The 22,200-nt window shown below is 36.9% G+C and overlaps 1 protein-coding gene across 2 annotated transcripts in view; it reads left to right on the top strand.

Annotated features, from left to right (window-relative positions):
• CAPRIN1 (cell cycle associated protein 1) overlaps nt 1-18,361 on the top strand; it is a 36,607-nt gene extending 18,246 nt beyond the window's left edge. For both annotated transcript variants that reach the window (XM_037522480.2, XM_054699277.1), the window contains 13 exons: nt 1,910-2,047; nt 3,465-3,517; nt 3,602-3,688; nt 5,645-5,800; nt 5,882-5,990; nt 8,083-8,144; nt 8,617-8,727; nt 9,213-9,362; nt 10,772-10,922; nt 14,465-14,659; nt 15,105-15,205; nt 15,589-15,652; nt 17,159-18,361. In XM_037522480.2, the coding sequence (XP_037378377.1) occupies nt 1,910-2,047; nt 3,465-3,517; nt 3,602-3,688; nt 5,645-5,800; nt 5,882-5,990; nt 8,083-8,144; nt 8,617-8,727; nt 9,213-9,362; nt 10,772-10,922; nt 14,465-14,659; nt 15,105-15,205; nt 15,589-15,652; nt 17,159-17,223 (1,442 nt within the window). In that variant the 3' untranslated portion in view covers nt 17,224-18,361. The remainder of the gene's footprint in view (nt 1-1,909; nt 2,048-3,464; nt 3,518-3,601; nt 3,689-5,644; nt 5,801-5,881; nt 5,991-8,082; nt 8,145-8,616; nt 8,728-9,212; nt 9,363-10,771; nt 10,923-14,464; nt 14,660-15,104; nt 15,206-15,588; nt 15,653-17,158) is intronic.
• Nucleotides 18,362-22,200: the final 3,839 nt, after the last annotated feature.

The following is a 22,200-nucleotide window of genomic DNA, read 5'->3' as shown; positions in this document are numbered from 1 at the left end:
GGGGAGTGTATTTGCTTTAAGGAATAGGTAAATCAGGTATGAGGAACCAATCTGCCTATGACTTTTCATGTCAGAAGTCATTTTTCTTAGTTGGTTGTTGAATTGCGTTGTCCACGTTTTTTTGTAAAAAATCATGATTTTTTGCTTTTTGAGTTCTGTTATAAATATGTCTTCTTGCTTTTTGAGTTCTGTAATAAATATGCAGTGAATTCACTACTTGAAATTTGTTTGGAAAGTAACTGATATGTGTATAAGCTTGTTAGCTTAAAAAAGTGTTTTAGATTGTGCCTGATTAAATTTTCATGAGTATTATTGAGGAATAAAAAAGTTAAACATCTCAGTTTGTAGCTTCTTTCGGTGTTAACTTCCTACCCAATCTTGTTCCCACGTCTTAATATGTAACATCTCTAGAGCTAAAGGGAAGGGGAGGGATTCATGTACTTAAAATTTAGTGTTTCTATGTGCATTTATTTTTCATGGGTGACTTTTTTTTGAAAACAAATAGTTCTGAGTCATATGCCTCTGAAGCAAGGGAAGGAAAACATGATATATACAGTATTTAAAAGTTGTGAGCAGTTTTGTTAACAGTTTTAATTTTACAATACTTTGGTATGATATGGCCCCTGAAATTTTGTTTTTCTGTGTAGTGACTTTGTGAAATTGCCCTATTATATATGCTGTACATCTACTAAAAATGGCCAGGAAAGTGAGATGAATTCTTTTTTTTTTTTTTTTTTAAAGATTTATTTATTTTTATTTATACAAGCATTGGGTACAGTCAGAAGTGCGGGAGGATGAGAGAATTCACCAGAGCCAGAGCGGGGAGCAGAGCAGGCAGAAGGACCGAAGTACACTGCTGAGGGGAGCAGCGGGTGGCAGGAGAGGTCTGCACGCCATGCGGGACCCTCCTCCGGTGGCCGGGGAGCAGCCAGGAATTGAACTGGTGCTGCAGAGGCTGCGGGCAGCTTCGCAACCCAGCGCTCAACCGCTGCGCCACCGGGGAGGCCCTGAGATGAATTCTTGACACACATTTTTGGAACATCCCTTCTACCTCCCTCCTGCCCCCCAAATTCTGACCATTTTATTTGCCTTTTAAATACTTTTGATATTTCTATTTCTTTTTTTTTAATACTTATCTTCTTTTTGTCTAATGGAATTTATCCCATCCTTTAAAATCTTTTAATGAGTTCATTTTAGTTATAGTTTGTCTACATTTGGCCATATCTTCACCTTGTGTCTTCTGACCCTTAACTAGTCTCTCCTGCCTCATTTGTCCTTATGCTGTTTTTTGTTTTGTTTATTCCCTGTGCTTCAGCCACATACTGTCATATACTGTCATTACATACAATCACATACTGTCATTGTCTGTGTTTGGCACCCTTCTCCTTTGTATAGGACTTTGTAAATGTTGTTACCTCTGCCTTGAAATACTTTTTTCTACTCATCTTCCAGATCTCACCTTTTATAACACTTAATACCAGGAAAGCCTCATATAACTTTTCCTTGACTAGGTCCAATCTATTGGACCTGTGTAATACTTATCACTGATCCAGTTGTATTGTTTTGTGCATATTTGACAACTGCTAAGCTCACCCTATTAGCTTACGGTGGGCAGACCTGGATCTTCTTAATGTCTTTTGATCTCCCCGGTTTCTAGTGTATTGCCTGCCATATTAGTTGGGTGCTTACTAACTGAGTGAATATATGTTAAATGTCAGATTTGGGGGCAATTAATTTATTTCAAATACTTGAAGTATTTGTAATTTCTGTTCTTGGAGTTCACTGTGTTTTAGTAACAGTTCAGTTTTTCTTTTTTTTTTTTTTAACTGTAGTTACACATAGAATGGTAAATCTTTTTCAAGTCTGCCATCCTCTGACAGTCTTAACACGAATTCATATTTTCTTTTAGATAAAGCTCTAAAGGAAATTGTTGAGCGTGTTTTCCAGTCAAACTACTTTGACAGCACCCACAACCACCAGAATGGGTTATGTGAGGAAGAAGAGGCGGCCTCTGCACCTACAGTTGAAGACCAGGTAGCTGAGACTGGTGAGTACCTAGGTGGATACAGCTTTAGCTTAGGGTCCTGGTTTTGTTTTCCTTTGCCACAAATTCATGCTAAACCTTTATTTAGTTACATATGTACACTCAGGTTTTTTAAAGAAACCTGAAGCATGACAAAATATTAAGACTTAGTTACATTAAGAGAAAGTCCCAGGTGTTAATTAGTATAGGTCATTTATCTTTCTGGTCTTTGATCACTGTTATGAATTGATACTTCTTTTGCTGTAGCATTGCTAGGCTGGAGTCTGGATGAAGGGCAAATATTGTAAGGCTTTTCAAATAAATTTTTGGCCAACATGCCCAAATTGATTGCTGTTTGCGTTGCCAGCATATGAGGTGAATAATTCATATATGTATAAACGATGAGAGATTGTAACTCCATGATCTTTTTTTTTTTAAGATTTATTTATTTATGTATACAATAGCTGGGGTGCAAACCAGAGGTGCAGGAGGGTGAGAGGATTCACCAGAGACAGAATGGGGAGCAGAACAAGCAGATATACAGAAATACACTGCTGAGGAGAACAGCGGGCGAGACAGGAGAGGTCTGCTGTGCCATGTGGGTTAACTCCCTGGCCAGGGATTGAACTCGTGCTGCAGTGGCTGCAGATAGCTTCATAGTTCTGTGACTTAGCCCGTTGTGCCACCAAGGAGGCGCCTATAATTTTGAACTATAAATTCTTTGATGACAAGGAATCTTTTATAATGAACACAAAGCATGAGAGTAGGTAAATTACTATGGGTACGTTTATGATAAGTTGATGAATAAAATTCTGGGTATAATTGCAGCATCGTTGGGAAATACGTTTAGTAATGGTTAAAAAAAAAAAAAACGGACTCTAGAATTGTACTGCCTGGATTAAAATACTGGCTTTAACTCTTAGAATTAATGTTTGAAGTATGTATATAGAACCTGACACAGTAAGCAGTTATGTGTTAGCTATTAGGTTGAAACTAGATGGGAAGATTGCACATTGGAGGAATTTGTGGTTACTGATGAACATAAGGCAGGGTTTTTTTCCCCCTTCAACTCTTAAAGCTTTTACAGAGTAAAGATTTTAATCTGTATGCTGCTGTATAATATTACTACTAAGGATAGATGTTTTAATTTATTGGGTTGTCGAAAAAGTCATGCATATTTGCATAGAAAACAAAAAATACATCATGAAGTTTCTGACAATCCAATAGCTCTTTATTGCCAGTGTATGGATTCAGAATATTAAAACTAAAGTAATTTATTCTGGAATAAATGGTAAAGGAAAACTTTTTTAATATATCATACATAAATTCAGATTATGTGATGGTGAACTCTTCATTCATTATTCAGTTGAAGTTTGGAGTTTAAATAAATTGTTGACTTTATGATTTGTTAAATTCTTTTGACCACTTTTTAACCTTTTAGAACCTGAGCCAGCTGAAGAATACACCGAACAAAGTGAAGTTGAATCCACAGAGGTATGATTTTTTTTTTTTTTTAAAGACTCTTTTCCCCTTTTTGCCTTAGAAACAGAAGTCTCAAATTTTTGCTTTGCTTTACAGTATGTAAATAGACAATTTATGGCAGAAACACAGTTCAGCAGTGGTGAAAAGGAGCAGGTGGATGAATGGACAGCTGAAACTGTCGAGGTAAGAGTTCTCTTGTGTTGCAGAGTTAATGCCTTTTAGCAGTTTTTAATCTAAGAATGAAGTAAGATCATTTAATGTATAAAACAGTGATTTGTTGGGGGCCTCCCCGGTGGCGCCATGGTTGAGCGCTGAGCTGCGAAGCTGCCCGCAGCATCTGCAGCACCGGTTTGATCCCCGGCCGCTGGCGAGGGTCTCACATGGCACGACAGACCTCTCCTGCCGCCTGCTGCTCCCCTCAGCAGTGTATTTCGTCGATCTGCCTATTCTGTCCCCTTCGCTGGCTCTGGTGAATTCCCTCACCCTCCCGCGCTTCTGACTGTACCCAGTGCTTGTATAAATAAATATATCTTTAACAAAAAATAAATAAAACAGTGATTTGTTTATCCCTGTGGATACTTAACAGAATCATTGCTTTGCTGATCCAATTACAAAATATTACACAAAAAGTCTGTATAATTTAGGGTTAATTATTCTATTAAAGTATATGCTTTCTCTGTGTTGATATCAGGCTGCTGTGTAAAAGTCTGGGCTCTTCTATGGATAGCCTTCAGAAAGACCCACCTTCAAGGGGTATGAGAGACATCTTGGACTCTCTTTCACCCTATCCTAGTGCTGTTTGGTTACCAGGCTCTGGACTTCCTTTAGTGTTTCTTGATTTATCATTCAACTTCCATTACCATTTTTCAGCTGTTTATCTCTAGTTTAGGCACCTTTTTGTTATTTCCCTTCTCTGACTGCCCTAGGCCATTCTGGTCAGGTTAATTACTGGAAAAGTTAGTTTTGATTAAGTTACTTGAACTTTGGTGTAGTGCCTTATTACCTAGAAGATAAAATCAAAAGGCTTTACCAAAATTGGTCTTAAGTATTCTTTTCCATCTTTTTGTAGGTACTTTCTTGTAGATATTTGCAGAAGTGTAGGAAAAAAACCTTGAACTGTGAATAGCACATCTTCTCTATTGATGTTATCTATCAGGATTATTTTCCAAAGATATCATTATTCCGGTGCCCTCGCTTCACCTCTTTGTTGGTGCCAAAATGTACTGTTGATAGATTGAGTAAAGAATTTTCCCCTTACCCCAAAAAGTTGCCTAGTAAGATGAAACCGTAGTAAGATAGTGTGTATCTGTTAAATTAAGAAATGCACTTCAGAAATTTTGAAGGAGGATTAAAAGTAAAATTAGTTAAAAAGATCTGTAGGATGGTGATTTATATGATAGGGGTGCAAATCTGTGGGCTCTTGACTAGATTGGGTATATGGGTGTATGTTATTACTTAGGTTAATAATTAAGTTACTACTTAATGGTACTTGGCATTGTTTTTAATACCTTAAGTAGGTGGACCTTTCTGAAAGTTATCCAGGTAGCATTCTAGGATCTTTTGGTGCAACCTGGTAATAGAATAGCAGATCATTATTCTTCATTATAACTTCATTGGTCTTCATTATAACTTAGGTAGCAATCATTTTGTCAGTACCGCTTGTAATGGAAATACAGTTATGACTTACCCAGGCTGAAGGCAAACAGAAGACTATAAATTTGATGGAATAAAAATAAGGTTTTACAGTACACCAGGGAATTGTTAAAAACAATCATTAGTAAAATTTCTACTAGAACTAAGAAAAGGGTAATCTGAGTTTTGGCTTTTGTAGAAGTTTAGATGCGGTGACAGCTTGATCCTGTGGTATTGGTGGAGAGAATGTTATGAGGTAGACAAAGGTAGTCGAAAGAGTTTGTAAAGTAAATCACATTCTGCATGGTGATCCTGTGAAATTGAGACTACTGTAAAAGAAACAGCCTTAGTCAATGTTATTTGACAGAATTATGGTCAGTTTGAGTAAATATATTAGAGCCTACTATTGTGTTTACAGTATAGGTGGCATGTTGTTTGGGGGCCCATAATCATGATGGTAATGAATGGAACTCCTTCATGCCCTCCCTGCTTTGCTCCCCCTTTCAGGTGGTAAATTCACTCCAGCAGCAGCCTCAGGCTGCATCTCCTTCAGTACCAGAACCCCACTCTTTGACTCCAGTGGCTCAGGCAGATCCCCTTGTTCGAAGGCAGCGAGTACAGGACCTCATGGCACAAATGCAGGGACCCTATAATTTCATACAGGTAGGTGAAATTTAAACACTGTATCAGAAGGTTTACATGTTTATATTATTTAAACTAATTCCATTATATCTTAACTTTTAGGATTCAATGCTGGATTTTGAAAATCAGACACTTGATCCTGCCATTGTATCTGCACAGCCTATGAATCCAACACAAAACATGGACATGCCCCAGCTGGTTTGCCCTCCAGGTTAGTAATGGTATATTTAGATATGAGAAATAAAGTGTAGGGCCAGAGTTTTTAGGCTTCATAAAGTTTGTGAAAGTTAATTTTGTTTTTCTCTTTCATGTTTAACTTTGAGATCTTGTATCTTTTGATAACTTTTTTCCTATAATATGAACAAAACCCGTAGTATCATAGTTTTTTTTTTTTTTAAAATATTGGCATATAAATGTATAGAAAAGTACTTGGCAAATGAGTTCAATGAATTTTCACAAACTGAACATATTAGCAACCAGAAATGAAACATTACCATTATCCCAGAAGTACTAGTCACCATCTTTTCTAGCCGGTGGGAACTACTTTCTGACTAGACCAATTTTGACAGTTTTTAGAATTTGTATAAATGAAATTTTGCTTGACTTTTTAAATTTCAAAATTAATCTAGGGGTAAAAAATAATATAGTTGTTTTTTCTGTAGGATGTTTATAGCTTTCAAGGAGAATTTCTGAACATTCTATTAAATATAAGTGAAGGTAAGGGAATGCTCATGAGGACAGGGAGAGAGACTAGAAGACATTTGATGTTTTAAACTCTCACTAGTCTTATACTATTATTTGAAATAGCACTAATAGAATGGTGCCTTGTATTGAGCAAGGTGGATCATCTTTTCAGGGCCATTATTAATTTTGAATCTTGTTTTTTTCCTAGAATATGTCAGCATTAAGGGCACAAAAGTGGAACTTCTTAAAGTAACACATTTAATGTTATATAATGTTAAATGTCATAAAAGGAGTTGATTAGTAAAAGTTTGTTTAATGACAATTTGGCAGGGTTGTTAGGATTTCTTCAAAGTGAAGGGAGCTTATTGCTCTCACATCTCTACCAAGAATCAGAAAACAGAAGGTTTAAGCCTTCTAGGAAGGAATCAGTTATTAGTGTTTATTTCTTGAGCTCTATCAGAAGAAGAAAATACATGGTTTTCCTAGCTGATAAATTATGTCAAAGTTAGTACAGGCAGCACTGTTATAACCTATAAAGCTTTTTAGGTACTCAGGCAATGCTGAGTGCATTAGATTCTCCAGTGAAAGGGGATAATTTCTAAATGACTAACCAAAGATGTTATATTATTTTTTTTTTTTTTTAAAGATTTATTTATTTATTTATACAAGCACTGGATATAGTCAGAAGTGCGGGAGGGTGAGAGAATTCACCAGAGACAGAGCCAGAGCGGGGAGCAGAGCAGGCAGAAGGACCGAAGTACACTGCTGAGGGGAGCAGCGGGCGGCAGGAGAGGTCTGCGCACCATGTGGGACCCTCCTCTGGTGGCCGGGGAACAGCCGGGGATCGAACCAACGGTGCAGAGGCTGCCGGCAGCTTCGCAACCCAGCGCTCAACCGCTGCGCCACCAGGGAGGCCCAAAGATGTTATATTTTTGATTATTTGTTTACCCATAGTTAGGGAAAGTAGTGGAAGGATCATGGAAGTTGGTAATAATACATATTCCAAGGGGTATATGTAGGCTATTTTAAAGGTGTATTTATATTTTTATTAACCTAAGTCTTGAGTAAAAATAGTGCTCCTTTATAGTTACTGCTTTAATAGTTTTTTTTTTAAGATTTATTTATACAAGAACTGGGGTTACGGGCCAGAGACGCGAGAGGGTGAGAGGATTCACCAGAGACAGAGTGGGGAACGGAACAGGCAGATGGACCGAAGTTCACTGCTGAGGGGAGCAGTGGGTAAGACAGGAGAGATCTGCCATGCCATGTAGGTTTCTTCCTGGCCGGGAATCTAACTGGTGCTGCAGAGGCTGCGGACAGCTTCACAGTTCGGCACTCAACCTGCTGCACCACCAGGGAGGCCCATAGCTAGAGGCTTTATTTACTAGCACTTTCTAACATCTTTGTCTTTGAAAAGCACAAACTTGAGAACAATCACATGAGTTGACTTAATTATTACCAGTATATCAGAATGCTCACTTGAAAGCTAAACTCCTACCTATACTTTGTAATTTAGTTAAGTTTAGGATTTGGCTATAGAAATTTGGCTTTAATATCCAAGTGTAGGTATCATTTGAAAGAAATTTGATTTGGCATAATAATATTGATCAATTTTGCAGTTCATTCTGAATCTAGACTTGCTCAACCTAATCAAGTCTCTGTACAACCGGAAGCTACACAGGTAAGAGTGATACACGTATTTTTTTCAGGTTAATTTTTACTCAGTTCTTGGGTCTCTCAGTTACCTTATGAAAGTCAATTATGAATTTGATCATTGTCCTAGTTTCATATGGTTAGTGACAGCTTTTAGTTCCAGGTTTTCATTTTTTTTTAATGTTTTGAAATTTTTAATTTTTTTTGGTAATTCTTGTGTTCATAATAGTTTATCATAAGGAAGAAGCCTTTTAAATTTTGAACTGAGTAGAATTTGAGAAGACATAGTTTAAAATTATGAAATTTAGTGCAGATACTGCCATTTTAGACACACTTAGGGGGACTTCATAATTGGACAAGGGTTTATTTAACTTTGAGCTTTAATTATATATTTTTTGCCTTTGCTAAGTTTTATAGTCTAATGGATACAGCTATTTTTCAACCCTATTTGTATTAGAATTGGTTTATAACAGAAAGGAGCTTTTATTTCTTCTGTGTAGGTTCCTTTGGTTTCATCTACAAGTGAGGGGTATACTGCATCTCAACCCCTGTACCAGCCATCTCATGCTGCAGAACAACGACCACAGAAGGAACCAATTGACCAGATTCAGGCAAGTTGTATTATCAGATCATATCCACTTTTTTTTTTAAAGATTTATTTTTATTTATGCATTTAAGAACTGGGGTTTAGGCCAGAGTGTGGGAGGGGATGTTTGTGAGAGGATTCACCATAGACAGAGTGGGGAGCAGAACAGGTGGAGTGACTGAAATACATTGCTGAGTGGGGGAGCAGTGGGTGAGATAGGAATTTGTGGAGCCATGTGAGTATCTCCCTGGCCGGGGATTGAACTTGTGCTATAGTAGCTGGTGATAGTTTGATAGCGCTGAGACTTTAACCCCTGCCCCAGATCATGTATACTTGAGCCACATAAGAATAGGGCAGAGATAAATTTCTGTTAATACACTGAATCTTGGATCTAATGCATGCAAGACAGTATTTTGCTTTCAAGAAATAGTTGAGTTTGTTAATTCATAAATACAGAGTCAGCTAAGTTTAGTTTACTCCTAAAATGCATCTTTTTTACTTTGTGTTTAGGCAACAATCTCTTTAAATGCAGACCAGACTACTGCATCATCATCCCTTCCTGCTGCTTCTCAGCCTCAGGTATTCCAGGCTGGGACAAGCAAACCTTTACATAGCAGTGGAATCAATGTAAATGCAGCTCCATTCCAGTCCATGCAAACGGTAAGCAAATTAATTCAACTATGTACCTGGTCTTGTGCTATCAATTGAGAATTTCAGTAAGAATTCTTCACTTAACTGTCTGGTGGAGTCTGCATCTACCCTAACTGTAGGGTGTATTTAATTGAATATAACTGATTGTTCTTGCTCTCAGAGATAAATTTGTGTTTCAGGAGTTAGATGTGCTCATCTTATTTTGTAGTTTCACCCTTTTGACTAGATTAACACAATTTTAAAGATGCAAGAAGTAGACTAATACATCTCTAATAGAAAATCGTTACCTAGATTTAACAGTGTTTATATATGCCATATTTATGTGGTTTTCTTTTACTAAGGTATCTCAAAGTAAATTTCAGACATTTTATCTCTTTGGTTTTTAGTAAGCATCTCTAAATTATAAATTTTTATAAAATGATAAAATATAATAATGAATGACATGTAGCTAAATCGGTGCTCAGAGGAATGTTCATAGATTCAAACACTAAAAATACTAACTTTTGATTAAAATATCAGTAAATATTTAAAGTTCATACAATTAATCTCTGTGATACTTTGGGTTTGAATCTTTTACAAAGAATAAAAAAAAAAAATACAAGACCTGGGCTACAGGCCAAAGGTGTGGGCTGAGAGGATTCACCAGAGACACAGTGGGGAACAGAACAGGCAGATTGACTGAAATACACTGCTGATGGGAGCAGCGGGTGCGACAGGAGAGGTCGGCTGCACCATGTGGGTTAGCTCCCTGGTTGTGGATCGAACTCATGCTGCAGTGGCTGCAGATAGCCTCATAGGTTGCATCTTAACTCCTTACACCACCAGGGAGGTTCCCAAAGATCTTTTCTTTTTTATTTTTTTAAATAAATTTTTTTTTGATTGATTGATTGATTTATACAAGCACTGGGTATAGTCAGAAGTGCGGGAGGGTGAGAAAACTCGCCAGAGCAGGGAGCAGAGCAGGCAGAAGGACCGAAGCACACTGCTGAGGGGAGCAGCGGGCGGCAGGAGAGGTCTGTGCGCCATGTGGGACCCCCCTCAGGTGGCCGGGGAGCAGCCGGGGATCGAACCGGTGCTGCAGAGGCTGTGGGCAGCTTCGCAATCCAGCGCTCAACCACCGCGCCTTCGGGGAGACCCCCAAAGACCTTTTCTAATAGCATTTCTGAGGCTGCTAATCGTGTGTCTTAGATTTAATCCCTCTTAAATTCTTGTTTAAATGTTATTTGATAGATCTATAATTTTTTCTAATACTAAACTACATTAATTGGGAGGGGGGTGTGTGTGTTTATGGTATTGGAGTGTTTGAGACTTCTTAATGCTCCTTTTGTTTGAGGTAAAATCATCACTGAGATCTACCATATTAAAATTAAGGAAATTATTAGCACAACAGGATGAACTAATCATTTGTTTACTTACAGGTGTTCAATATGAATGCACCAGTTCCTCCTGTTAATGAACCAGAAGCTTTAAAACCGCAAAATCAGTATCAAGCTAGTTATAACCAGAGCTTTTCCAGTCAGCCTCACCAAGTAGAACAAACAGAACTTCAGCAAGAACAACTTCAAACAGGTAGGAAAACCAGTCTCACTTTCCTTAACTACTTACTTTCTGATGCAGTTAATGTTAGTGTAGTGTTACAGTAGTTTAGACTTTAGAGTGGTAGTGTCCACAAGAGTTTTTGTTTTAATACTAGTACCTAAAATTTTTGTTCTAATACTAGTACCTAAAATTTTTCATTGCTGATCCTGAATGAAATCAAGTCCATGTTTGTTGTATGTGAATTATGTGCAATTTTTGGAGTCCTTCTGCTCATTTTTCTTGGGTCAGTGAGCTTTCATAATATCCCCATAGCATTATATGATTTTAGTGGGATGAAACTTGTTACTTTGACTTATGACCAGCTTTTTAATTCTGAGTTGAATGAAGATGATACCTGGCAGCAAGACTGCTATACAAAATTAGGAAGCAATAAGGAAAATTGGCTGGGTGTTACATGCTAATAGTAAAATTTGTGCAAAAAATGGTGGACTACATTGTAACAAAGTCATTGTTAATAAGCAAGTAATGTGGTAATCTGACCTGTTACCTTATCATGATAATACAGATTTCTCAAATTTATGAGACATGAAATACCTTTTTTTAGGTCTTTGGTTTTTTAATTTTAGGGGTTTAATTGGGCTCCTACAACACATGAGCAAATGGAGTTAATGCTTTAATTTTATCAGACTGATTAAAAAAATGGAAATGTTCTATTGTTGATTTTATTGATGATCAATGTTACAGATTTTCAGTAACATTAGTATTCACTAATCAGTAGGGAGGTTGAATCAGCCATAATTTGGTAAAAGTTTGTCATTTATGCTACCTGTCCTCATTTTCTGAATGATTAAACTGGGCTTCCTTTAATAGCCATATAAGATAGTTGTTGAGCAGGTATATTTTAGGGTCTTTAGACATTGTGATGACATGCTTGCTGTTTTTCAGATGGTCTGATAAAATTAAAAGTAGTTATATACTTATCATTTGAGTTGGTTCATTTTGCTCTTTGTGCTAGTGGATTTGAAATTCTCTTGTTCCAGTTTGCTAAACTTGACTGTGATGCATTTCAGCTAGATAACTTTTAGCTAACCATTTCAAAATATGCATTACCGACAAAAATTAACTACATTTACTGATACTTTCAATTAAAAATGAACAATCAGCCTGTCACTTTGACTTTTTTTTTTAAAGATTTATTTATTTATTTATTTATTTATTTATTTATTTATTTATATATACATGCACTGGGTACAGTCAGAAGCGCAGGAAGGTGAGAGAATTCACCAGAGCCAGAGCAGGAAGCAGAGCAGGCAGAAGGACCAAAGTACACTGCTGAGGGGAGCAGCGGGCAGCAGGAGAGGTCTGCGCGCCATGTGGGACCCTCCTCCGGTGTCCGGGGAGCAGCCGGGGATCGAACCGGCGCTGCAGAGGCTGCGGGCAGCTTCGCAACCCAGCGCTCAACCGCTGCGCCACCGGGGAGGCCCACTTTGACTTTTTAAACACTTTCGTACTCACTCTAGGCAGCCATTCCCATATGTGGACTATTGCAGTTGTCTCCTTGTCTATATTTTTTCAGTTCAGTCTATTCTCTATAGTAGCCAGGGGGTGATCATTTTACTATATAAATCAGATGTCTCTTGTTCAAAACTATCATTACATTTAGAGAAGAAACCCAAAGTTTTTACCTTGGTTTACAAGATTCAAAAAATCTGGCCTTTGTCTTCATCACGTGGTATAGTCTATATTTTTCTTTAAGTACCCATGTCAGCCACACACATAGCAAGGTCTCTATTCTCCAGAATCTTTATATTTTATTTCATACCTGAAACTGTTTTTCCACTAATGTTTGCATAACTTGGTTCTTCTGTTAGGTCTGTTAAGTTTGCCCAGATAATCACCTCACAGAGACTTCCCTTCACCTTGTCAAACTAGTGTACTCTGCCCTCATTTATCCTACTTTGTTTTTTTCCTCATCACTTATTATCTGACAAAATATAAATGCTGTTTGTATGTATATTTTAAGCACTTAACTATCTCCCATTAAGGAGTATAAGTTAGTAACTGAGAATACCCCTTATGTCTAGGACCCTGCCTGACATATTGAGGGCACTCTGGTGTTTGTTGACTAAATCAGTGTGTCCTGTCATTCCAGAAGTTTTCATTTTAATATGAATTAGTAGTGTCTAGTCAGGAACAACATACAAAAAGGATCTGGCAAGGATATGTGGTGTTTTTTATGGATTAGCGTTTATGCTTTACAAAGAATTCTACCCCCTTAATAGAAATCTGGCATTTTAAAATAATGGTTGCATTTTAATTGTTCTTTAATGAATTACTTGCAGTGAGAATTGACCAGGAGTCATAAGATTCTTCAGATAAAAAGTGAATTGAAAATTCAGTTCTTTTGACTACTTTCTACGTGCAGAGGAACGGCAATCTATGTGGAAAGGTCACATTGCAAATAGTGTGCTACTCTGCCCATTACATATTTCAAAAAAAAAAAAAAATCATGACTCCTCTTTCTATGCATTCTCTAGCTTCTCACTGCAAAAATAGCATTTTAAGAACTAAAGAATGTACTTGAGGTTTCTTGATAAAATAGGTCCTATAAAGATTTTTAAGAGTTAACAACCTTTTCTCTCTACCTAAAATGGGAAGTTTGGGCTGACTTGTGGTTGCTGCTGGTTTTGCTCCTGGAATATGGGCTATCCTTTGATTCATTCATGCCTTCCTCACCACTCAAAGTATTCTTAACACCCTGCTTTTTTTTTAAACTCCCTCTTGAATTATGAACATTGGGTACCAGAAAGGTACTTTTGTACAGGGGAGAGAAAATAGGGTATGTGTGCATGTGTGTGAGCACATGGTATTATGAACTTTCTAGGTCTTTCCCTCCACTGTGTTGAGTGCCAGTGTGATTAATTTAATAAATTGTTCTAAGTTGACTATACTTACAAGCACTTGAAGTGGAATCAGGCATTAAGGTGTAGGGGTTTAAGTTGATGAAGGCCTTTGCTGACTTATTTTTCTAAGTATACTTGCTTATACTTTTGTACATTAGTTATACTTTTGTACATTATACTTACTTAGCTATGATGGGAAAGTGTGGTTTTGTACGTTCACCTAAACATCAAGGGAAATTTAAAAGAATATGAAAGTTTCTCCCACTAATTGAATGGTACAAAGTGGTAATTGTACTACAGGTGTGTCAGTATGTAAGCTCTTTTGAATTATTGTGGATCTCTTGTGCAGGCAGGCAGATGCATTTAGAAGATGTTTGTCAATATAACCATTCAAATCATTTGGAGGGGTAGAATTCTGTGTGCTAACACAATTTTGTGCTTTCAGAGGTTTGGAATTTTACTCTGCTTAGCTTAACATATGAGTAGGAGAAAGATAAAAAACCTCATTCATTTGTAATTGCCTCTATTATTAAAGTAAAAAATTTATTTAAAGACAGAATTAAACCTTGAAGAGACTATATAAGACACTTCTTAACCAGAAAGCATGTGGGAGAACAAATTGTAACAAGGGGTGTGTATATGTGTAATTTTTTGTCCTTTGTATTATAGTGGTTGGCACTTACCATGGTTCCCAGGACCAGTCCCATCAGGTGACTGGTAACCATCAGCAGCCTCCCCAGCAGAACACTGGCTTTCCACGTAGTAGTCAGCCCTATTATAATAGCCGTGGTGTGTCCCGTGGAGGTTCTCGTGGTGCTCGAGGCTTGATGAATGGATACAGGGGCCCTGCCAATGGATTTAGAGGTACAAAATAGCTCATTTCCAATTTGTAAAATATATAGGATTCTATCACATGGTTTTTAGGAAAGACTGGTAACTCTCCATTAATATCTTAAGTACAATTTAAACATTTTAGTATGTTTTGGGACCATTTAAATTGTCAAAATTGGGAATGAGTGTTTTTGATATTTGTCAAATGCATGTCTACTACTGCCCTTTAGGGCATATGCTTTCTATACATAATTAGATATGATGGGGATTTTGTTTTGTGTGAGTGCGCGTATATGCTCGTATACATGGATGGGTAAAAGTTTCATCATTTAAGGCCATTACTATGCACTGAAATTTATAAGCTGTTTGGATCAAGTAGGACATTAGAAATTACTTTTCAATTCTTCCCTCGGTCAATAATAAGAAAATAAAAATTTCTTGTGACAATAAGAACGTTGTTTTTTGTCCCAAATTTTAGGAGGATATGATGGTTATCGCCCTTCATTTTCTAACACTCCAAACAGTGGTTATACACAATCTCAATTCAGTGCTCCCCGGGACTACTCTGGCTATCAGCGGGTAGGTAAATTGTTTTAAAATACAAACTTGACATAAAAACACCAATGAAAGGGACCAATGTAGTTGTTTAATGTAATTCAGTAAATTGGTGATTAGGGGCCATTTTTATGCCTTTGTTATGTAAAATGATTGTCACTTTTCTTAGCACTCAGTACAGGTTCTCATTTAATATAGTCTGAATGATTTTTAAGAGCACAGAAATACCTAATTTGAATATTCTTGAGACAAAAATACACAGAACGACTTAGTTCTGATAATTGGAATATAAAAAAAAAAAGCTGCTTATTCTGCAAGTGTTAAACTGTAAGAGTAGAGATAGATGGTTAAACATTTGAGAAAAAGTACCTTGTTTTCTCTTCAGTACTAACGAGCTTGTCTTTTAGGATGGATATCAGCAGAATTTCAAGCGAGGCTCTGGGCAGAGTGGACCACGGGGAGCCCCACGAGGTAATATTTTGTGGTGGTGATCCTAGCTCCTAAGTGGAGCTTCTGTTCTGGCCTTGGAAGAGCTGTTCATAGTCTGCATGTAGGTCACATGTTAGGAATACATTTACCATTTCCAAACTTGTTCCTAGGGATTAAATGAAATGCTCTGTTTCTAAAACATACCTTGAACCAAATTTAATTTTTTGAATGACTTTTCCCTGTTACTATATAAAACTGTCTCGAAAACTAGAACATTTCTCCTTCTCAGAAAAAGTGTTTTTCCAACTGCAAATTATTTTTCAGGTCCTAAAACCTGCTAAATGTTTTTAGGAAGTACTTACTGAAACATTTTTGTAAGACATTTTTGGAATGAGATTGAACATTTATATAAATTTATTATTCTTTCATTTTTGAAACATGCATATTATATTTTAGGACCAGAAACCCTTTAGTGGCCAGATAAGCCATAGTTACATTTAGAGAACCATTTAGAAGTGATAGAACTAGTTGAAATTTCAATGCCTTTGGAGCACTACTAGTGATACATCACATTGCGTTTTAAACAAAACATCCAAAACCTTAATTTATTGAATTATACAGTTACAGACTTTATCAGTTTTTTGACTACTTCCTATTTGGATAGGGAATCAGTCTATATAATAATAATTAGAGGCAGCATCTCATATGCTATGAACTTCTAAATGGTTCTCTGATTTGAGGGAAGTTAAGTTGAATAGGTTTCCTCTAGATATTGGCCATAACATGTATAAAATGTATATTAAGGAGGAATTATGAAGTACTCTGATTTCAATGCTAGTGGAAACTGGCCAGCAAAAAGGTGCATTTTTTTTTTTAATTAATAGATCATTTGGGAATTACTGACTTAAGTGTCAAAGGATATTTGCATGTGAATGTGGGTTATGTTCTTTCTCACCTTGTAGCATATTCTATGAAAGTTGAGTTGACTGGTAGCTAATAATCTGTTTTAACAGCATGTAAAAAAGTTATTTTATCTGTTACAAGTCATTATACAATTTTGAATGTTATGTAGTTTCTTTTTAACAGTTTAGGTAATAAGGTCTGTTTTTCATTCTGGTGCTTTTATTAATTTTGATAGTATGATGTTACTTACTACTGAAATGTAAGCTAGAGTGTACACTAGAATGTAAGCTCCATGAGAGCAGGTACCTTGTCTGTCTTCACTGCTGTATCTATTTCCAACGCCTGATGACAGTGCCTGGCACATAGTAGGCACTCAATAAATATTTGTTGAACGAACGAATGAATGAATGAGTACTGGTGGGATACTCCATTAGCTCTACTCTTCTTCTAGCTAGAGAACATGAGCAAATTTGCGCATGACAACTTCCAGGACAGGTGAAACTTGAACACTGAAGAATTGACCTCTTAAACCTAATTATGTGGTTACAAGCTGCCCACATGCTTCTTGACTTCAGATGAAAATCTGCTTGAAGGCAAAACAAATAATATTTGAAAGAAAAACCAAATGCCATTTTTGTCTTCTAGGTCGTGGAGGGCCCCCAAGACCCAACAGAGGGATGCCGCAAATGAACACTCAGCAAGTGAATTAATCTGATTCACAGGATTATGTTTAAACGCCAAAAACACACTGGCCAGTGTACCATAATATGTTACCAGAAGAGTTATTATTTGTTCTCCCTTTCAGGAAACTTATTGTAAAGGGACTGTTTTCATCCCATAAAGACAGGACTACAACTGTCAGCTTTATATTACCTGGATATGAAAGGAAACTATTTTTACTCTGCATGTTCTGTCCTAAGCGTCATCTTGAGCCTTGCACATGATACTCAGATTCCTCACCCTTGCTTAGGAGTAAAACATACTATATACATTATGGGGTGATATTATCTCCATAGTTAATTGAAGTGGCTTGGAACAAGAAAGATTGACTTTTGATAGTGGATAAAATCTACAAATCAGCCCTAGAGTTATTCAATGGTAATTGACAAAACTAAAATACTTCCCTTGAAAAGAAGATGGAAGGAGTGGAGTGTGGTTGGCAGAACAAGTGCATTTCACAGATTTTCCAGTTAAATTGGAGCACTGAACGTTTAGACTCATACCAAATTATGCATGGGCCCGTATTCACACATATTAAGGCTGGCTACCAGCTTTGACACAGCACTAGTCCTCCTCTGGCCAAACGACTGTGGTTAAAAACACATGTAAATTGCTTTTTAACAGCTAATACAGTATAAGAGAAAGCCAAAATGCAAAATTAGGCTTTGATTGGCACTTTTTGAAAAAATATGCAACAAATAAGGGATGTAACCTGGATGGCCGCTTCTGTACTTAATGTGAAATATTTACATACTTTTTGAACACTTAACAGTTTCTTTGACAATGACTTTTGTAAGGATTGGTATTATATATCATTCCTTATGACGTGCATTGTCTGTCACTAACCTTTGGATCTTGCTGTATTATCACCTAAGTTGGTACAGGTACTGATGAAAATTGCATAATGGATAATCATAACACTCTTGGTTACGTTTTTTTCCTGCAGCCTGAAGGTTTTAAAAGAAAAAGTTATCAAATGCCTGCTGCTACCACCCTTTTAAATCGCTATCTTTTGAAAAGCACCAGTGTGTGTTTTAGATGGATTTCCCTATTTTAGGGAAATGACAGCCAGTAGTTTCAGTTCTCGATGGTATAAGCAAAACAAATAAAACATGTTTATAAAAGTTGTATTTTGAAACACTGGTGTTCAACAGCTAGCAGCTTAAGTGGTTTACCCCATTGTTAGTGTTACAAATTTTATGGTTCTCTTCAGCTATTTCTACTACTTGCCCTTTTATCTAACCCCGATTGAATTATCCATTTCTCACAGAGGCATTTATATTCAAAGTGCTGATTTTTCCCCCTTAAATGTATAGGGAGAGTAACAAGTTGTATGGACAATTAGTAATTTATGTCTACGTTGGAATTTGTGCTAGCAGTTTGAGCACTAGTTCTGCGTGCCTATGAACTTAATGCTGCTTATGGTATCCCACTTTGACTTCATGAAGAATTAATCCCACTTACAAAGCAAAGGCTACTAATAGTTAATTTTCTGTGCAGAGATTTAATTTTGTTTTCAGCCTTTAGCTAAGGAATTTTTGCAGTAGGTGCTCAGCTACTAAAGACACAAAGAACCTGTTCTGAAACTGTCCTCATAATACAACTGGAGCTTTCGCTGTTTTTTGTAACCTAAAATGGGTAGGGTGTTGAACATTCCACATTCAAAAGTTTTGTAGGGTGGTGGGCACAAGGGGTGGGGCCCGTCAATGTTTATTTTAAAATAAAGCAAGTTCTTGACTCTCATGTGTGGTTGTGGTACATCATATTGGAAGGGTTATATGTTTACTTTTGCAAATAAGTATTTCTTCTGCTAGCACCTCCCCTTGTGTGCTTTAAATGACAGTGCCTGGGATGTACCACAACCATATGTTAGCAGTATTTTAGGAGGGTAGAGAAAATATGTCAGATAATCCCTAGATGCCTACAGTTCCCCTATATTAGACTAAATTTGCTATATCTGGAGAAAATTTCATGACATTTAAAATCAAAATTCAAGTAACTAAGTTCTTTATACAATGACCTCTGAATCAGTTCAGAGACAGAAAGGGGAGAAATGCTTTCTAGGTTTCAAACTTATGTGCATTAGTGCAGGTCTTTTGAATGTGTAAAGTTGTTGGTTTATTTTTATGTATGTTTTAAAAGGAATCGTTCTCTTTGAAATAATTTTGGTGGTTTTTTTTTTTTTTTTTTTTTTACATTCTACCATTGCAGTGTAAATGTAAAGCTTGTATGCCTCAATTCAGACTTTATTTTCTAAAGGAGTGCCTCATTATGAGGATGAGAACTTTTTAAAAAGTCCCATTAAGATCTGAGGTACTAAGTGTTCTGTATAATATGTGAATACTTTTCCTACCTGCTGAAAACCTTTTGTTTGGTAAAATTTTTAGCATATTTTAGCCAAGTTGCAAGGAAGTGATTGTCACATATATCACTGGCCCCTTGGTACAACAAGACTCCACTTAACGCTTTTGTAACTGCACAGTATCAGTCATCTCACAGGGAGAATGAGTATTTTGAAGCTTTAAGGTAGAATGTTAATGATGACCTTGGTTAGGGCAGTTTTATTTTCAGGTTCTTCTATCCTGAAAGAAAACGGAAGAATTTTTCCAATCATTGTATGTTGATATTAAATATCCCTTAAACATTTTCAATCAATTAACTTTTGCTGTTCTTTTGTCTCCTATATATGCAACCCTGTTATATTGGAGACTTCCACTTTTAAGAGACAGGAGAATGTGTGTTTATTCTCAAAAGGCTCATTAACTGAGGTGCTCTCTTGACAACCAATCCATAAAATGTAGCTGGTAGTTAAGTTAGTCAGACTCCTAAGTAACTTAGGAAATTTGTATTGTTTATTATATTTTCAATAATATATCCAATCGGGGAATGGAATACAGGTAAGCACTAAGTTCAAACCCTTCATTTTGTCTTTAAGCTCCTGAATCCTCATCACATTTGGTAGGATCTTATTAAGCACTCATTTTACTGACTATAAATTATATTTAAAAGAAGCAGTATTGCCCTTGACATCCCTTTGGGAAAAACCCTCGGCAAAATTAAAGTACAACTGTTAAGTTTCATTCCTATTCCTTTTCCCATTTTGAGTTCTGGGGGAAAAACTAGTGAATGTTTTAGATCAGAACATTAAAACCGGGTTCCTTAATGTCTGTGAAGTCTGCTTTAGTTGTATATACCACCCAAGAAAGCACTAGGAATGTTAGAGGAGAAAGCTATTAAATCTCAGGTAGCCTTGTCTTTTAAGACTAGACTGCTATGTACTCAATTTCAATACCTTATAGCTGCTCAGAATTAAAGTCATGTAGAAAACTGGCTTTTTGAGTATAGGCAGTGTTCTAGTAAAGGCAATTTTTAGTGTAAGTACTAGTTTTCTTTAATGTTGATAATAGCAAACCCGGTATTAAGTCACTGAACTAAGGCTTCATTCAGCAAATTGAGTATTTGTTAGGCATCAAACCAAGCACTAAACATTTAGTGGTGACAACCACTGGTTCCTGCTTTCACTGCATAGTAAGATACTGATGTGATACAGGGAAGTGTAGCAAATGCCATTATGGAGCACCATGTAGTAAGATCATGAGGAGTAGGGTATGTCCCCTCAAGGACATAGGAAAGACTTTGAGGGGAGTAGTAAATTAGGCAAAGATGTGGAAAGAGCATGTTCAAAGGTGCACTCTTAAGTGACAGGCTGTTTGGCTCAAGTGAAGGAATGCAGATTTAGTAGAGTTAGAGGCTGAAGAAACAGGTAAGGGCTATGGGTAGCTTTATAGTTCTATACCATGTTAAGTTTTATATCTTAACGGAAAGTTGAAGATCTTTAAGCTGTCTGTATTGGGCATGGGGAGGATGGTGGTTGACCTAATAAAATTGCCATTCAAAGAACACTGCAATGTTGAGAAATTTGGGCAAGGCACGGCTCTTGTAGAGGCCTAATGGTTACAAGGTGAGGGTGGTGATGAATGGATTCTACCTTGTTTCCTACTTCATTGGCTACTGCTCAGTAACCTTTGTGATTTTTTCCCCACCCCGGCCTTGGTTTATCATACTTCATCTTTAGCTGTGTTCTAGGTGATCTCTTTCAATCACCTAACTTTAAATTTGCTCCAACAATCAGCCCTCCAGTCACTCCTGAATATTTCTAGGTCCAAAACTCTCAGGCAAACTACAACCTCATTCACCATCTTGATAGGAATGTTTCAAATATCCCAAATTAGCCACTTAAGTAGCCTAGTTTCATCCAGTTCAGGGTAAATACCTTGGATATCATCTTTGATTTCCTTTCACGGTGTATCTCGTTCTTAAGCAAATGTACATGATTCTACCTTGAAAATATATACAGAGTTGTCTAGAACTTGTGACCACCACCAGTACCAGCTTAAAACAGGTTTAACAACAGTAGTTTATGATGGTTATACCGGCATCTACTCTTACTCTCTTACGCTGTAACTTTCGTAACAGCCAGAATGAGCTTTTTAAGGAAGGTTTTGTTGCTACCTTATTTTCCAAATTTCAGTCGTTTGAACTCACACCTAAAGTTCTAAATCTGTGGTCTACGTGCCCTAATTTCCTACTGTTGCTTTTTTGCGCAGTACTCTGGGTGCTTTGCTGGGATTTGCCCCATAGCATGTTACATCTTAAGCCTAGGAAGGTGTTTCAGGCAAATAACCCTAAGGTTCAGTCTTTGTGATTCAGTCCTTCCCTCCAGTGTCGCCCCTCAGAGACCTTCCATATCCATCTCTTAAACAGTACCCTTTTTATTTGCTGGATACTTTTTACTTAATGGTACTCTAAATGTTCATCTAGAATTATGTAAGCTTCACGAAGGGCGTTTGGTCACTATCCCTTGTGCATGGCAAATTGATATTTTGAGTAATTTGATAAAGGACAGTGGTGCCGATTGCATTAGAATGGAAGGTAGGTAAATAAAAGCATCCAGAGTACTGCGCAAA

Source organism: Talpa occidentalis, unplaced genomic scaffold, assembly GCF_014898055.3.
Source record: "Talpa occidentalis isolate TD23 unplaced genomic scaffold, MPIMG_talOcc4v2.1 talOcc4.3, whole genome shotgun sequence".
Taxonomy (NCBI): domain Eukaryota; kingdom Metazoa; phylum Chordata; class Mammalia; order Eulipotyphla; family Talpidae; genus Talpa; species Talpa occidentalis.
Note: the sequence above shows the minus strand (reverse complement) of the source record. Positions and strands in the feature narration are given on the sequence as shown.